The sequence below is a fragment of the Gossypium arboreum genome, chromosome 8 (assembly GCF_025698485.1).
Source record: "Gossypium arboreum isolate Shixiya-1 chromosome 8, ASM2569848v2, whole genome shotgun sequence".
Taxonomy (NCBI): Eukaryota; Viridiplantae; Streptophyta; class Magnoliopsida; order Malvales; family Malvaceae; genus Gossypium; species Gossypium arboreum.
Window position 1 is genome coordinate 7,715,868 of NC_069077.1, and position 18,062 is coordinate 7,733,929.

Here is an 18,062-nt window from a genome sequence, read left to right on the forward strand (position 1 = left end):
GATTGCTTATACAATTGTTTAAAAATAATAAAATAATAAAACATATAAATTTATATTAACATTTACATATATATATTATAATTAATTTTAAATAAAAATATTTAATTTAAATTCAAGCCGAGCTAGCCTAATTCAGGAACAAAAAATTTTTGTCCAAGCTTGACCCAAGTCTAAGAATGTAATTTATATTTAAATATTAGTTTGAATTAACGTTCCAACTTTGAATCGAGGATAATTTTTGCTATTAATCTTTATAGTATGCTTAAGTTATGGATTTAATCTCTCTACTTTCCAAATTGATCAATTTCAATATATATTTTTCGAAATCTGTAATTTTACCCTAATCTAAACAATAGCATTTAAATATGTTTAGTTCAATTTTACTATTAGTTTTGTACTATGTGTAAAGTAATAGTTTTAGTCTATATTCTCTAATTGGATTATTTTAATGTCTATACTTTTTAAAAATTTTAAATTTCAATCTTAACATAAACGATACCCATTAAATTTATTGATTAAAAATTTTATGAGTAATATGTAAAATTAATAAGCTAACATGATGTTCATATATAATAATATGTTTACTGCATCATATTTTAAAAATAAAACTTAACGAATTACAATTATCGTTTAGTTAATACTAAAATTACAAAAATATAAAAATTAAAATATAAAGACCTCTTATGCAAATTAATTTCATAATGAAAACAAAGACATGGTAAAACACAATATCACGTGAGTCACCAATATATTTTTATATGTATGTGACTTCATCTTTCTCAATTGGATGTTTACCAATGGAGTTTTCCACCAAGTTCTAATATTCATGGATTTTGCGACCTGGATGTACTAAACATAAAATTCTTATGTTACACAAAATTTCGAGTTTGGGTAAATATATGCAGTTGAAATCATTTTAAATTTAATTCATTTTGAATTTTTATTAAATTTGAACTTATCAAATCATGTTATTATAAGTTCTAATCACTTTAAATTTAGGTTTAAATTATTTTAGATTCATCAAGATTAGATTGAAATCTAATTTGCGTTGAATGGGTAACTTATTGATTTATTACGATACAAAAAATAGCTTCAAATTCAATTTAATAGATTAAAATTTTAAATTCAGGTCGATTTTTCTAATAATTTCATGTTGCATGTAATTTAACAGTCAAAAAAGACCTTGCATATATATATATATATAACTTTGGTTACAATAGAAACAACTCTACGGTTAGTTTCTTTGATGATACAACAAAACTAAAAGCTATGGAGTGTTTGCTACCCGTTGATCTTATGGATAATAGAAACAAGCTTAGGCATTGTCAATGGCTTCTCTTGGTAATCATCTAAACCAGCTTCCATAAATTCTTGTATTTCTTCTTCCATTGCTCGTGACGATACACCCGCAATCACGCTTCGAATTCCCATTTCACGAAGCTTCTTCGTAGCCTAACACATTCCAGATGGAAGCCGAGCTTCAATCAACCAAAACATTTATATATGTATATATATATATACATGAAGAAAATAAGATTTTGTACCTCAATGCCATTCATGATTGGCATATCCATATCCATCAAAATAAGGTCGAACATCTTCCCGGAATAGTGGATATCGACGGCTTCTTTCCCGTTGCTGACAACTTCATTTTCGATCCCCAGATTGTCCAAAAGTCGATGATGAATCGTTCGGTTGATCATGTTGTCGTCCACGACGAGTGCCGTCATCTTGTTGGATTGCCCTAATTTTCTCCCACCATGTTTGCTTTGAGCCATCTAAGCTACAATTTGAGTTTCCTTTTTTTTTTTTTTTTTGGTGAGTTTTGAGTTTCATAATTTGTAGGATATGAAAACTCAAAGAAATAGACAAATATTAAACTACATTAGTGAATAATTAGTGAATTTTTTGTGTGAACATAAAAAAAACACAAAACAAATAATTGTTCGGTCAAAATTTTGTCAATAATTAGTAAAATTGATTAGACTGGAAGTGTCCTGGGTGAGAACAAAGTTTGACCATGCTCACTAAATCAAAGAATAACATATATATATTTATATATATAGGTCTAATTTGCTCTCAGTCACTAAACTATTCCAACCTTTTTAATTTAATCCCTCCACTTGTCTGATTTGAAAGTTAAAATTCAATCAATAACACTGTTAACTAACTTCTACTAAATGTGTTTCCTTTTTCAAAATTAAACTTTTGAATATTGAAGACAAGTACGATGATGAAATACCTAAAAATAAAAGTAAGTGGGACTAAATTGTAAAAATTCAAATAGTATATGGATTGGAAACAGAATTATACCATATATAATACTATCCAAAAAGGAAAAAGAAAAAGAGCATTCCCATAAAATTCTTGTATTTCACCTCAGAATATGATATCTTGTTGGTTCAAAAACTACAATTTTATTTCTTTTTAAAAATTATGGCATCAACTTCCATGGAGAATATGCCAAGGAGATGAGTTCATTAAGATATATTTGCATCTCATGCAACATAAATTACCCGGTTTTTATTTTTTATTTTTTGAAAATATTCATGTTGGACATTTATGATTAAAGGTTCAAAAGTAAAAATGTCCTTAAATAATCTCTTCAATTTTTAAAAATTTATAAATTAAGATAATAATAAAATTATGTTTTTACACTTTTAACCCTAAAACGATTTTCTTACTTCACCCCTGTGCTAGTCACGATTATAGAACATATGCAATGATCCTAAATAAACAAGTAGAAAAAAGATTAGAACTTACCTGGTCAAAGGGAACAATGATTTTGGTTCCAATGGTCGATTCTTGGTTTAAATTATTGAGCTTTGCTCAAGAGCTGAACAATGATATGTATATATATATATATATATATATATTATAGATTGTGTTGAAAATAAACAAAATCTAATAAATGGGATTTTTTTCTATAACTGGAGAGGAATGTTTTGAAGAAAATTAAATAAAAAAATCTGCAGTAAAGCCTTTGCTTATTAGAGTTCCAAAAAGGAGAAGAAATTTACTTTTAATTGTTTAATGAATCGAATTGAGGAGAGGAACACTCAAATAAATAGTGTTATATATATTGCGTAATTTCATCTTAATGAAACATGGAATTGCTTAGATAAGCGAATCAGATGCACAATTTTATTGAAACTGTAGTACGGGATTTTCCTTTTTGTTCCTATCAAATGGTGCTTATGATATTGTGATAATATCAGCCATCCATCCAATAATGTTTCTTTACATTCATAAAATAGTTAAATAATAATAATATTTGGAATAAAAGTACTATGAAGGTTCTTATCAAATAGTGCATATGATCTTGTGAACCATCCTATCCAATAATGTTTCTTTACATTCATAAAATAGTTAAGTAATAATAATAATTGGATTAAAAGTACCATGAAGGTTCTTATATTAAGAGTCAAATTGTATTTTGTTCTTTCTGCTCAAAAAAATGGGCAAAATAGTCCATATGCGTTAGATTAAAAAGCAAATTGATTCTTTTTGTTAAAATTTTTATCTTTTTGTAATAGAAGGATCAATTTTTAATAGAAGGATCGATTTGCTCTTTAATCTAATGTAATTCACCAAAAAAAAAAACCTGAAAGAAGGAAATTGTATGAAATTGGAAAACAAAAACTGAAAATTAAGAGGAAAAAAATGGATATAGATGACATGGCATCACAGTTTGATATAATCTTTCTCTAAACTCTTAATAAAATTTATAGTATATTGAATTTGATTATATATATATATATATATATATATATTGCTATTTTCTCTTCTTTTATTTCAATTTTTGCATTTTATAAAATTAATTAATTAATTAATTAAACATGGTAGTAATTAAGCCACGGTTTATATAAGAACAAGCAAGATGTAGGAAATTAAAATTAGATTATATTTGTAGATATTAAAGTGATTTGATTAAATAAGTAGAAAACAAGGATTTAGATAAAGATAAAGCATATAAAACAGAAACAATAATAACGATAAAAGGCATTTAGTGAGGACAATCTTTATTTATGTCATTATGATTTACTAATATTTTACCATAATGACAGCCGACAACATTCAACACAAACATCCCAAAGCTGGTGACATTCAACAACTACATCAATGGCCTTTAATTAGGGGGATTTATGTTCATTGTGCATTTGAGTTAACTCAGTTGTGAATTTTGAAGTGTTCTGCAATGTATACGACATTTATATTTCTCAGGACTTGCTCGTGCCTTGCTGTGTTTAGGGTACTTGTGATCAGCTATGCTATTTGCTTAATAATGAATTATACGTGATGTATGATAACTTATTAAGAAATGTGAAGATTTGTGGTTGGTAGGATTTGAGCATGTGCCTTACAATATATAGTGCAAATGTCCACATTTGGTAGGTCGGTAATCTTGCGGCTAGACAAGACACTCTCACTTTATTGAATCTGTTGCCTCGGGTAGCCTCTTAAAGCACTTGAGTTTTCACAGAATTGAAAGATAAAACCTCAATTAGGAACAATACTGACCTACTGAAAATCTAACAGTTCTTAACAGGTTACGTTCTGAGGACTTCTTTCAAAAAAATAAGCCTCTCCTCCAATCATTAATGAAACTCGTTTAACTCAAGCTATTAGAAGATCATTTTATTAGTATAATTCTTTAAATATATTCCGTATGATTTTTTTTTATACAATGAGTGATCACAATTCATATTCTTCAAATAAAAATAAATATTTAATACAAATATGTTACTAATGTGGATATAATCTATTGCTTAAATAAGTTTTCATATATTTAAAAGTGATGCTCATGAACTCATGTTCAAGTGTATATTGAATATTAGACGTTGTTAAACAATGTAAAAATAAAATAAAATGTTTTATCTTCATATGTATTTATGGGCCCATCATTCATTGTAATATCATGATTATTGTTGTTTTAATAAACTTTAAAATCAATTAAAATTTTTATTCGTAAAATAAATATTCCAATTTAAAAGTACAATTATACTTGAGGAAGATATTAACACCCTCACAATCACTAATAAATATCACATAAAATAAATGTTAGTAAACAATGTCAAGTAAATATGTAGCTAAAGCATGTAGCTAATTACAAGTAATACATTTATATAATTATAATTAAAACTAATTATTTGATAACGTAAATATAGAAGTCTATTTAGTTCATCATCAATGAAACTAAAAAACTCCAGAGTCCTTAAGGAATATTAAAAATTAAAAATAAACACATGTAATTTTTAAACCCGAATTAATAATTTTCACTAGTAATCAAAATAAATTTAAAAAACCACACATTATGCGACTTGAAACTAAAATAAAATATAAATTGAAAATTCATACAATGCTAAATATTCTAAACCTCAACCTTCATCCCTTAACCGATATGGTCAACCAAGATATCACATAAAATCAGATCAAAATTGTTTGAATTAAATCAGACCAATTGAATCGAAAACCAATCAAAGTACCGATTCTGAAAACAAAATTAAACCGAACAAAAAATTAATTGAACCAAAATTTTAATATTTTTTAATATGTTATGAATTTTTTTAATAATTTATTTAATTAAGTCTAACAGACAAACTATCAAACTACCGGCATTATTAGATATATTTTAGATACACTTTGTAAAACTCGGGAACATCCTACACCTCAACCTCAACCAACACCAACGAACATAGTCAAAATTTCATTGACGTTATTACATGAACATCATTATATATGAAGCCAAACCCAACTAAAAAAGGACCCAACCTGAATTTATATTTCTCCAAAACAATATTTCTTTTCATCAAATATAGAACAATGTTAAAGAAAATGGTGATTACAAAATGGGCACAATAGTTCGTGCAATTTCACTATCTGATTACTCACCAAAAACACTCTTTTGCCAAACTCAGCAAACCAAAAAAAAAGATGAGTATATATTTAATTAACAAGAGCATGAAATCATCATTGAAATGTATTCACACAATATACAAAATACACAACAATGAATTAAGTAAACGTTTCTGAAACCCGACATCCCGTTCCAAATGAACCAGCTATCATTGGTTAGCATCTATAGGGGTACCAGTCCTGGCCTGTGAAATCCGATTAGCGTAGATCGTAACTAACCGCAACTGTGTACTGTTAAGTCCCTCCAAGTGTGGTAAAAATGCTTTCCCAAGCATTATATAAATATCCACCAAACAGAAAACCACCGTCTGCATAACCGAAAAAAATTAATGCAATGAGACAACCAAACTTGATAAGATTTAGAGAGAGTAAAGGAAAATAAAATATGATAGGAAGAATCTGAAACAGATGGAAAGGTCATTTGGTTCTAGGGAGAGACAAAAACAAACGGATTCCTCTACTATTTTTTCAATGTAACGCTCTTTTTGTTCAGAGTTCTAAAGGAAATTTTGCTATAGGCTTTGGTACGAGAATATGACCCTCCAGGGATCCTCCATATACGTGGAAAATCTTGAAAGATAATAATCATACTGGTGTCAAATATAGGTACTAGACACACTTGAGTCCGAGTAATATAGGAAAATTCAATCTTTTAGTTCAGAAACATAAGAAAATTCAATCCTTTAGTTCAGAAATGCTAATACAGAAGGCACAAAAATATTCTTTCTACCAGATGATAAATCCTCTCCCTTCTGTCAACTGATCACACCCAACCCCAAAAGAACAAATTTATAAAGCAAGAACGACAAACATGCAAAAACATAAATATTACCTTCCGGACATCGGCACTCTGGTTTCCGAAAGCTTCAAAAAGAGAAGGCAAAAATGAGGGCAGTTGAGCCATTAGTTCCTCCTGTGATAGCTGGCCCACAAGCTGTAAAGAAAAGCAAAGAGCTTAGAAAAACGTAGACAACACTTAACATTACCTGACAAAAGTTATTTGTAGGAACAACGTAACAGTCGAAGGAAGTAAACAACAGTCTAATCCAAACCGAGGACATCTTGCATATAAACAGGGAAACAATGGTCACAATCATATGCCCTGATTATTTTGCAATCACTCAAAAAAAAAAAAAACTATATGCATGTGTCTTTGATTCCTGTATGAAGAATCTTGGCCAGAAAACTATAGAGGAAATTAAATTAAAATGTTAACTTCAACTAAGATTCAGAATAAATACCTTTGTTAAACAATTTATGCAAATAACTAGAGTCTTCTCATCTTCAGTAACTAATAAAGGTACAATGACCTGCAACCCCAGTCATTTGACAACATCAGTACTTATAATAACCTGAAACTAGAAGGGAAAAAGGACAAAAAGGACTTCCTCTGGTTGGGAAAACAAATCAGACATCCATAGGAGGAGCACTTACACTTAAACATCTGAATGGATCATACTGAGACAGCACAGTGTTCAAGCAGTGCTCAGCTTCATTTGAAACCTGAACATGGAGCAGACAATTGAGAGGGGAAAGAGGAGCAAGAATATTTTCAAGGGCAACTTTGAGGAAAGTAAATTACTTTTGGAACAATATCCTTCGTTACATGAAGCAGCTTCTCGATTACTATTTCAACAGAATCTTCCATAGCATCTTTCTGGAATCATGACAAAACAAAAAATAAAAAGAATGAAAGATGGAACAAGCACACTAGCTTATGAGAGAAAAGAAAACCCACACAACGTCTAAAACTAACTATGAGCAAACCTGGTTTTTAAGCATTTCAACTATCAATGACAGCGCAAGTTCTCTGATTGAAGAATCAGAATCATCTAAAACTTCAAGTATAGCTGTCAAAATCTGATTGAAGTACTGCATAAATACAATTAAATATTACATTTTTTGACATGGAGGCTTAGAGGACATTCTTTTTCGTAAAAAGTACTGCAAGGTTAAGAAACTTTCAACAGAAGGAAACAAATCTCAATCAAACTTGCATAGAACATGTATAAATATATATATATACCTTGCTCCAAATCGAGGGATCATTAGCCGCAGAAATTTCAGTTAATTGCTCAAGTGCACTGCGCTTACTTGCGGTAGGGCTCTCATCATTCCCATTGCAGATCTAGGAAAAATTGAAGAAAGCATTTATCAAGTGGAAGTTCTTGAAACCGAACAATCTATTTCCTACAAATGCTCAATTGGAAAAACAATTATCATCACCAAAAAAAGGCAGGATAAATACTAAACTCACCATGTGAAGAATTTGAGGAATGCTAGGCCCAGCGTCTGGCATGGAGTTAATCTTTACAGCTGCTGGTTTAAGGTGATTAAGATCTAAACCTGATGAAGTCTCATAATTATGAGCAACCCCACCAATAGCCCCTAATGAGTCGGATCTACTCAGACCATTAATTTCCAGTTGTGGAGTAGATACACCTTCCAAGTGAAAATTACTTTCCAAGTTTCGAGATCCCAAGTTCTGACCCATAGAATAAACCATATAAGATGATTCATTAGTTTTAGAAGGAAGAACATCTGCATTTGGACTGGTCTCAAAGTTCTGATATAAGTTCTCCCGAGTTTCATCAGATGTTGCCTGGCCAATACTGCCAGTGATCAGGGTTGATTCCTGGGTGGTACCCCATTTCCTACCTCCTTCACTATCAATGGAACCGGAAGAATACCTCCCAAGGAAAGCACTCTTCTTGGACACACCAATATATCCTTCTTCAGATGATGTTCCTACAACATCATATGGATCATAGGATGACTTAGAGCGCTGTCTTTCTTTCTTGTTTTGCAGAAAGTTTATTAGATCCACCTCAATACGCGGTGTGTACTGCTTAAGTGCCCGTCTCAAGGAATTTTGTTCTTCAACTGATAAACTAAGAATAAAATTCAGAACAGCAGTTGGATCGAAATGCGTGTATACAGATCTGATGCAAGTAATAGCTGCATCCTTAAGCTTAGTATTTTTATCATGGGCCAATGGCGTCAACTTAGCAAGCCATAACTTCAGGATGCCAATATTACCAGAACCTTCAGGATTCACAGCATGCTTGTTGAAGGAACTAATGGCAAACTCAATAACAGCCAATTTTGCCTTTGGCGACCGCTGTTCATCCAGTGAACGCAGCAAAGCAGGTAAGAGAGAATCTATGCTATAAGTCTTACTTACTATTTCCAATGTCGTTGAGCAAGGTTGCCTAACCAACTCCTTGGGATCAATTAAGCGTGAGAAAACATGGGGTAAGATCCTTTCCATGTAGCTCTCAAAGGGCTTTCGGCATGATGGAATAATATCTGCAAGAGTTGAAAGGGCAGCCTGTGCAACTTTATGGTGGGGGTCATCCAAGTGCTGGAAAAACAGTTTCATTACCTTCTCAAAATTTTGAACCACTTCCTGAATACCTCTTGGGCCTTGCTTCAACAAAGACCGGAGATAAGTAAAAGCAGCAACCCTTGCAGACCAATCAGAACTAGGACTAAGTCCCTCACTTAAGGCATCATTGAGAGAAGCTGGACCTTCAACATAATTTGACATCTCTCCAAGTGACAGCTGGTTATCATCAAAACTTCTTCTCCTTCCAGCAGACATACGCCCAGCTACATGCTTTCTTAAAAGCGGCCTTTGGAAGTTAGGAATGTAATTGTTATGTGAATCCCTAGAGCTTACATCTCTGTATGGCATTTCCAAATATTGCCTTTCAATATGTGGATTTGTAAACCGCCTGGCCTCCCTGATGTCACTATTCTCTTCAAAGGAACCACGATCTTGTCTTTCAAATGCCCTCTTGGCCGAGTATGATGAAAAAGTTGGCAGAGACTCTGTTGCCACACTACTTCTATATGATAACTTGCCTGAGTCTTTGGAAGCTTGAATTTGAGAAATGATGTCAGACATGATCAGACCACCGTTACGGTTACTACCTTTACCGACACCGGAGGTACTTGATTCTAGTCCTAGAGAGCTTGTGAGACTGTGAGAAGCTGGAACAACAGCAGGGAATGGTGGATCACGAGATGATGGAGGGTCAACTCCTGCACTAGTGGGCAATAAAAGAGAAATTTAGCCGCTCACAATTTTAATCAATTTCCATATCATTTAAGGCAACTATCACTGCATCATTTGACAACCTCATCTAAAATAAGAATTCTAGTTCAAACCAAGTAAAATGGAAATTCCATTCAATACCTAGATCCAAACTTGTTGACCTCTGTTTTTCGGAAATGTCCAGACCTCTAAGCATACTTTCAATGGCACTGACTTTCTGTTTGCTTGCATGCAATACACTCTCCAGAGTACGCTCATCACCTTTACCAAGGGGCTTTGACTGGGATAAGTTCATCCCAGAAGAAAAGGACGTCCCTGAAGATAAACTGGAAGTTCTGTCCATTGCAACTATAGCAGATGTTCCATATCCAGGTATATTTGAAGTAGAAGAAGTTTGAGTGGTAAATGACATCTGTACATTCCTGTCACCGAGAGAAGGAGAAGCATGCCGCCTATGCATCCCTCCATCTTCTTCATTAATTATCTGTACAAAAAGCCAGATTTTGAAACCACGATCTAGGAATGGAATTATTCCAAACTATCCATCAAATAGAGAATATATACCCTTTGGATGGCAGGATCAAAGGAGGAGAACAAGCGACGAGAACGATCTGGCCAAGTTTTGGTGAACATTCTATAGCACATTCTAGCAGTTGATCTTACCTGTTAAATAGTATCGGTTCAAACAAGTAGAAAAAGGTAAATAACATTAACTTTTGAATTGACATTGCTACATAAAGTCAACTTATCAGACTCCCTATTTAGGAAAAAAAAATTATATTAGTAAAAGATGCCAAGTGAAGCATCTGCCAGCCATGAACCAATCATGTTTCAAGGAGAGAAACCTATAAAATGGATCAACTCAGACCTTCACATGAAGGGCTGAATGCAGGACTATGTACATCAAACATTATCGAATAGAAGTAATTCCCAACATAGATACCTCACTCATTGCATCAGCAACACAACATCTAATCAGATCCTCATATAAATCAGCCGATCGCTGTATTTCAGGCGCATCTGGCCAATGTTCAAGTATCAACAATGCATATTCACAGCACCTGCAGCAAAGAGATAAAAAGTGAGTAGATGCATAACAAATAAAGGACTTTATCATTAAATAGAAGAGGCATTAGAATACCTGGCACGGAGTACAGCATTACGGTCGTTCTTTGCACAATCAGCTATGCGAGGAAGTACACGAGCAACTTTGCAGTTACGCAACATCTGCAAAATTGAAAAGATAACATCAAAAACAGAAGGGAAGATAGAAAAGGGAAGGGGAGATAAATAAATCATTACCGTTTTTATGCAATTATCAGCAGACTCTGCAATTACAAGCACAGTAATCACAACCAACTTGAAAAGGACCTGATTATCATAACATGAGATTAAGAAATGCTTACAAGAATAAACATGTTGTTACACTACACAAGAAAGTTGAACTTACTGGAATGAAGATCTCAGCACATGCTTCAAAGTCTCCCAATAGCTCCTTCGATAAGAATGATAATAAATGGCAAGCCTGAAAAAGAAACATGCTCAGAAACAACCATATGTCCAAAGCCAAAAAAAAGCACTTCTGGAAGAGGGAAATAATCTACTGTCTTCAACTCAACCACCAGTAATATTTTAACTCTCTCAAGATTACTGACTACCACTATATTAAATTCCATTCAAAAGTGTTAAGAGACAGAAGCTTAAACACTATGCACAAACATGGAATCTCACCAACAAAGACCATGTAACTATGACCTCCGCTCAAGTATAAGTTTTCAGCTCATATCATCCTCTACCAGGTGGAATAGATGAAACACTGTTCTTGGAAGTTTCAATAGTGTCAATATGGAAAGGATGGGTACAATAATGGGTCCAGGACATGTTCCCTATCAAGAACCTTAAGCAATTTTTTTACTTTATGGATATGTTCTAAACAAATAACCATACTGGCAAAATCAAGGAAGAAAAGAACAAAATTCCCAGGGATTGAATCTGTCTGAAAATTCACTAAACCACTCTAAACAAATTTCAGCAGTGAACTTAATAAAAAGTAAGTATTTAGAAGGGAAAAAACACCTTACTCTCGGTGCTAGAATAAACACTACTAATTCATAACCACATTAATAACCTATAAAAACCCGGAAAAAATCTCCTAAAATATTAAAATAAAATAACCTCTGCACCAAGGAGACACAATAAAAATGGCACAGACCTGCTTCACAATGCTTGACCTTCTATCTGATAATTGTGTACTTAGTGGGCCAACAAGCTGCTTTAAGAGTCCCCGAAAACATGGATAATCAGCAGCTCCTGTTTATTTATAGTAGTATTAATAGTTAAAACCATCAGGTCTCAACCCATAAGCTATATAGGTATGTGACAGATATGTATTGGGTCTGTGACAGATATATATATCCAATATGAGTGTGTTTAATATTTTCTGTTTTTCCACATATTTGGAGGATCATACTCCATAACTATATCTGAATATGTATCGGAAACAGGTACTTCAAAAAATGAAGAATCAGGGTAATATAGTATGCTTGTGCCATATAAAATTGGATTTCTGATAGCAAATAGAGAATATAATAGGACAACTTTGGAGATGTAAAAACCAAGGGGAAATAGGTTAAAGAGAAGGGACAGCCCAAAAAAATTATTTACCTGGGTCTTGACACCCCTTTATGTACCTAGGAATTTATATATCTAGCTCAGTTGACATTGATCAGTTCTTTAAGACCAAGAATTTTGTTTCAGCAGAATCAACAAGAAAGAACCATTTCGTAACTATTCATCCAATAACAGTAACTCTTATATTCTTTCAGTATAGACACATGTGTAAGAGCAAGATTGGTGGAAGAATGAGAATAAGGATAAAAACCTCCAAAAACAAGGCCTTCAACCCTCTGCATGGCAGCAATGCGTACAGACCAATCTTTTTCGGGCACAAGAGTAGAAGAAATTTTCTCAAATTCCCTTATCAACTCCTTCTCTGAGTAAACTTTAATCGGATCTATGGGTTTTTCTGTAATATCACTTTCACCTGTAAAAAATCAAATGCAAAACACTTCAGTAACATTTAGGTCTTTGAACCATGATATAATGTAATCACCACATTTGAGAAACATATAATGTAGGAAACATCAAACTTCTTTTAACCATAAATGTCAAGAGAAGAAACCAATATTGGGAACTAGTTTAGTGTGTGCAAAGGTCAACATATCATGAAAACTATTCCAATTAAAAAATAAAACTAAAAAGAGTTTGAAATACACAAATCCGAACCTGCAAAAAGAGATGACTCCCTCGAAGAACTCTTGGCTCTTGGACTACTTTTCTTGGGGTTAAGGATTGCAGGCTTCATCTCTCCAGAACCAAAACCACCCAAAATTCCATCTGAAGATCTAACTTGTGGCTCGATTTTCTCTAGTCTAGCATTGATATCTCTCACCTGCATTTATATGCTATTTTGTAAAACGAAAAAGTAATAACACCAATAACTTTCTTCTATAAGGAAATTTGATCAGCATTGAATGATCCAAACTACCATTTATAATAATACATACGGGAGGGAGCAGAGGAAGTAAAAAGTAGATCAAAGTTGGGATAGAAAAGAGAGAGAAAGAGAGAATATTATTCATCTGCAGCTATGAAAAAATTCAACATGAAGCTAGAAAATGGAATATATTACTCAAAAATTAAATATTCAGTTATTCACCATAGATGCAGGAAGCTGATGGCGATGAAGTTCATCACGGAATTGGGTACCAGCCTGCCTATACATTTCCTGGGAAAGAAATGATTTGATCAATGTTTGCCACCAGATATGACAAAATCTTAATATATATTTATATATATATATAACCAATCTAAGAGCAATTTCTCCAGAAAAAAGCATGCCACAAGTGAACATATTATCAAAGAATAATGCACTCAGATCCTGCAACACCCGTTAAACAATTCAAAGCAGAAATATATAAGAATAAATAACACAATGAATGATTACTGAATGACTCTTACACAAGATCAAAACTATTAAGGACATACATTCATTAAAAGAAGCACGAAAATTTTGATAAGCAATGTACATTGACACTAAACCAAGGAGCAAATAACCAATATTAAAGTTATTAAGTTACTGAATTCATGAAAATGAGGGTTAAAATAGAACTTAAAGAAAAAAAAAAAAAAAAGAGGATCTAAAACTTGAAAGGCAAGCAATCTAAAATTGAGATAAATTTTCTTTCTTTAAATGCTAAACATAACTACCGCAAGGCCGGGATTGCATGCACAAGCTACAACCATCAAATGACATAGACATGTTTTAGACATATTAATCCTAGGCCGCAGCAAGATGCCAAGAAATTGTTTCTAGTTATCTTTGTCCAATAAAAGGGAGTGTTGACCAATGAGTTTTTTTTTTTTTAATGTTTTCATTAGTAATAAACAGATTCAGATCCCTGATGTTTGTGCCAATTAATTTTCTCGTTATACTCTCCCTGTCCTCAAAAAGGCATGTAAAATGGTTACAGGAAGAGATTAACATGTCCTCATAAAGTTGTCAATATCTTCAAAAGATAACACTGGAAAAGAGAAGTTTAACTGACCTCAATGCACAATATAGCACCTTCACGAACACCAAGATTTGGGTCACTTAACATCTGCAAAATCTGATGAATTTATAAAGGTCAGCTAATCTGTCACATTTGATAAATGAGACAATAAAAAATATATTTCAGAAATGTAAAGAAGCATACAGGTGGAAGAATAGCCCGTTGAAGTGGAAGTTCAGTAGATGCAAAAAGACTTATTGCTGATGTCACAGTCCGGGCAAACTCCTCCCGAACTCTCCAACTTTTGTGTCTCCAGGCATAAGAGCCAGCTCTTTCGACGATAATAGTTGGAGAAGAAACCTGAAAAAAGATTACAAATCAAACTAATTCATCATTTAGTGTTAAATAGTAAAGCATTCTAAAAGCTTGACCTGCCACTCATGTTTACTCCAAAAATTAATTCCATCCAGAGGGAACATTGTCAATGTCATTGATTCAACTAAATCTATATAAAGCACTACATCCAACGGCACATTGCATATTTCCATTCAAAATCAGCGCTAACACACATTTTTGAGATAGAGTCAATTCAGCAAAGTTCAGAAAAAAAAAGAATTTGTCATGTGCCAATTCTAGTGGGGTGTAAATGGACCCAGGCGCTCCAACCTCGACAGTTAGGTATTAGAGTGTGGTTCCCCAAAAACCTGTATCAATTGGCATCAGAGTCATCCATGATGTCTCATGATTGCAATTGTGCGGCACAGGTGGTGATGTTAGTATTACGGTGTACAGGGCTAGATTAAGCTAGCGCAAAGCCAGCAGCGTGTGCACCGGGACTGCGCAGCATGCTGAATTGTTATGTGCCAATTGCAACTTGGATCCCAAATAAGAAAGTAAGGAATTTTAACTTTGTTTCAAATTTGCAATTTGATATATAAACTTTTATTTATGCAATTATGCACATGCAACTTGAATCAAATTTGAATTATGATTCATATGTAAACATGAAACTTAGATTTGGATTTAAAATGTTGATAATTTGATAATATTGTTAATGATTTTAACAGTTTAAATAAAATCAAAATTTCATTCACACAAAATCAAAATTTATCTAAACACCGCACATTGAATCAAAGTTTTTTATATAATTTTGATATTTATCCAAATATAAATAATAACTTTTACCTCCATGAGAGTGACCAGTAAGTGTCTAGCGGCATCCCTAACAGGCTGTTTGCCATCACCTAACCGTTCAACAACCGCGGGAACGAGCGCATTGAAGTGCAACTTCAAGTGATCACCGGATAGAACGGCCGCGGAAGCAAGTGCCTGGAGAGCACCCTGGGAGACTCTGAAGTTGTTGTCCTTGAGGAGATCCAAGCAGCAGTCAACTATCGAAGTGACTTCCGAAGAAGTGAGATTCTTTCTAGTACCTTCGAGGAGTTGGTAAAGCCGTTCCACCGCCGCCATTCGCTCCTTGGTGTCTTTGGCACGTGCCAGCTCCAATGCCTCCTCCATCTTGACTCGGATCCGGACCGATCGTACTCAGATCTAAACAATTACTCAACCAATCCAACAATTCGAAACTCAAAAACGAAAAATAATAATAATAAAAAAATGAAAAACGTAGAAATGTGTTTAGCAAGAAAGAAAGAAAGAAAAAGTATTAAATGAAATGGAGAGAAAATTGTCGTGGTTGAAGAAAGGAGACTTGGCGGAGAACTCCCGCTTTATTTTATTTATTATTTTCTCTTTTTTTAAGTTTATGGAAGAAAAGAGAACAGAGGAACAGGAAAAAAAAAAGGGAGAGAAAGTAAAGAGGCTGTTATCAACGGAGAAGATGATGAGAGTGTGTGGCTAGAGTGGTTAAGGAATTTAACCACCCGTTTAGGGCTAATTTACGAATATTGCCACTGTGGGCTTTTTTCTTTTTTCTTGACGGCATCTATTTTATGTTCACTTCAGTTATACGGCTATTCAATAGAACGCCAACTTTACTGTCCGAACGGGACCGCAAAATCCGAATTCTTCCATAGTTATTAAATAGGATAATATGTGTTTAGAGTTATTTGATTGGTATTTAAATTTGTATTTTATTATTTACATGATATTTTTGCATTAATATTGTTAATTTGTACTAATGTGACACTAATAGAGATGTTTATGAGTTGGGTTGTGTCAGATTTGGGTTGAGTCTAACCAAAATCTTAGGCCCATTTTTTAGATCCGACCCAAAAAATAAATTTAAAATTTTGTCTAAGTCTAGCCCAGATAAAAATATTAAAACTCGAGTTCAAAGTATTAAGTTTGTTATATTATTTTTAAATATATATAATAAGATAGATGTAACTTAACAAGTAAATGCATCTAAAAATAATAATAATAATTAACAATAAAAGGGTTATACAATATACAAATAATAATAACAAAATAGTAACAATATAATAGTGAAATTGTAATAAAATAAGAAGAAATTAACAAACAAATAGCATTAAAAATAGCAAAAAAATAGAAATTTTTTTATCCTTTCGTGGATTCAGATTAAGCCAAGTTCATGCCAAAAATATCTTACTCAAGGCCCGCCCATTTTTTAAGCGAGCCTTATTTTTTGACCCAGACTCATTTTTTAGGTCCATATTTTTACCCAAATCTTCCCACTTACCCGACTTGACCCATGAATAGGTCTAGACACTAATAGTCAATTAAATCTACATTCAACCATTTTACAAAATAACAAATACTGAATATAGCACACTTGTAATATGGGAAAAAACGTTGTACAACAAATATTTTTGTAAAAAAATTATATTAAAGATAAATGAAGCATAGGTAGAATTAGTTACTTAAATTCAAATATTATCGGATTGATATTCAGTTGATTTGTGATATTTATTTAGTAAAAAGCTTAATACATACCATAATTAAGAGCTTAGTATAAATTTTATGATGGTTTTTTTGTCTATTTTATATGAAAATATAGAATTTGAGCCAATACATTATAATCTTTAATATTTTAACTTTATTATTTGAACCCATGTGACTATGCTTTGCTTTTTATATAATTTATTATGTCACCTCCGCAAGTTTTACATATGTCTCTTTTAGGTGAACCTCATATTCAACTGACTTATATGTTTGTGTGAGACTATTTCCGTAAAAAATACATGAACCTTCATGCTCATTAATTGTCTGATCTTCCTAAAACGTTACATTATCATCTTATAAAGTTTTATCGTCACCCTTATAAGAAAACATGATGTGGCCTTGCCAATAATGAGATCTTAACACATGGCACACTCTTAGCTTATGTACTACTTCCCCTTTGTGGATTTAATGTATCAACAAAATTTTTGATAAATATTTGTTATATATATACATATATATTTCACTCACATAATTTATTTTAATTAAAAAACCCTCAAAATATAAAACAAGATTATGGTTATAATAACTGAGTCGATCAATTTACTCAAAAAAATTACAAAGGTTTTAAGTAAAAAAATTGAAAATTCAATTCAATCCAATCTGATTAC

General features: G+C 32.6%; 2 protein-coding genes across 3 annotated transcripts; both read right to left on the reverse strand.

The window, feature by feature from the left end:
* Positions 1-1,163: 1,163 nt before the first annotated feature.
* LOC108468525 (two-component response regulator 24-like) lies at positions 1,164-2,840 on the reverse strand. Of its 2 annotated transcripts, XM_053031376.1 has the most exons (3): positions 2,764-2,840; positions 1,545-1,799; positions 1,164-1,452 (listed from the first exon to the last, which is right to left on the reverse strand). In XM_053031376.1, the coding sequence occupies exons 2-3, from the start codon at positions 1,776-1,778 to the stop codon at positions 1,282-1,284; spliced, it is 405 nt and encodes a 134-aa protein (XP_052887336.1). In that variant the 5' UTR covers positions 1,779-1,799; positions 2,764-2,840; the 3' UTR covers positions 1,164-1,281. The 2 variants fall into 2 exon arrangements, with proteins under 2 accessions (XP_052887336.1, XP_017624893.1); XM_017769404.2 differs by lacking the exon at positions 2,764-2,840 and having other exon boundaries at positions 1,545-1,852.
* Positions 2,841-5,777: 2,937 nt separating this feature from the next.
* Positions 5,778-16,537, reverse strand: LOC108469660 (CLIP-associated protein-like). The gene is made up of 21 exons (XM_017770635.2): positions 15,715-16,537; positions 14,734-14,889; positions 14,584-14,646; positions 13,695-13,763; positions 13,262-13,427; positions 12,858-13,019; positions 12,189-12,286; positions 11,427-11,501; positions 11,279-11,347; positions 11,118-11,203; positions 10,920-11,037; positions 10,541-10,639; positions 10,118-10,460; positions 8,174-9,963; positions 7,943-8,044; positions 7,684-7,788; positions 7,499-7,573; positions 7,351-7,419; positions 7,158-7,226; positions 6,749-6,850; positions 5,778-6,224 (listed from the first exon to the last, which is right to left on the reverse strand). The coding sequence occupies exons 1-21, from the start codon at positions 16,045-16,047 to the stop codon at positions 6,066-6,068; spliced, it is 4,308 nt and encodes a 1,435-aa protein (XP_017626124.1). The 5' UTR covers positions 16,048-16,537; the 3' UTR covers positions 5,778-6,065.
* Between the last annotated feature and the right edge of the window lie 1,525 nt (positions 16,538-18,062).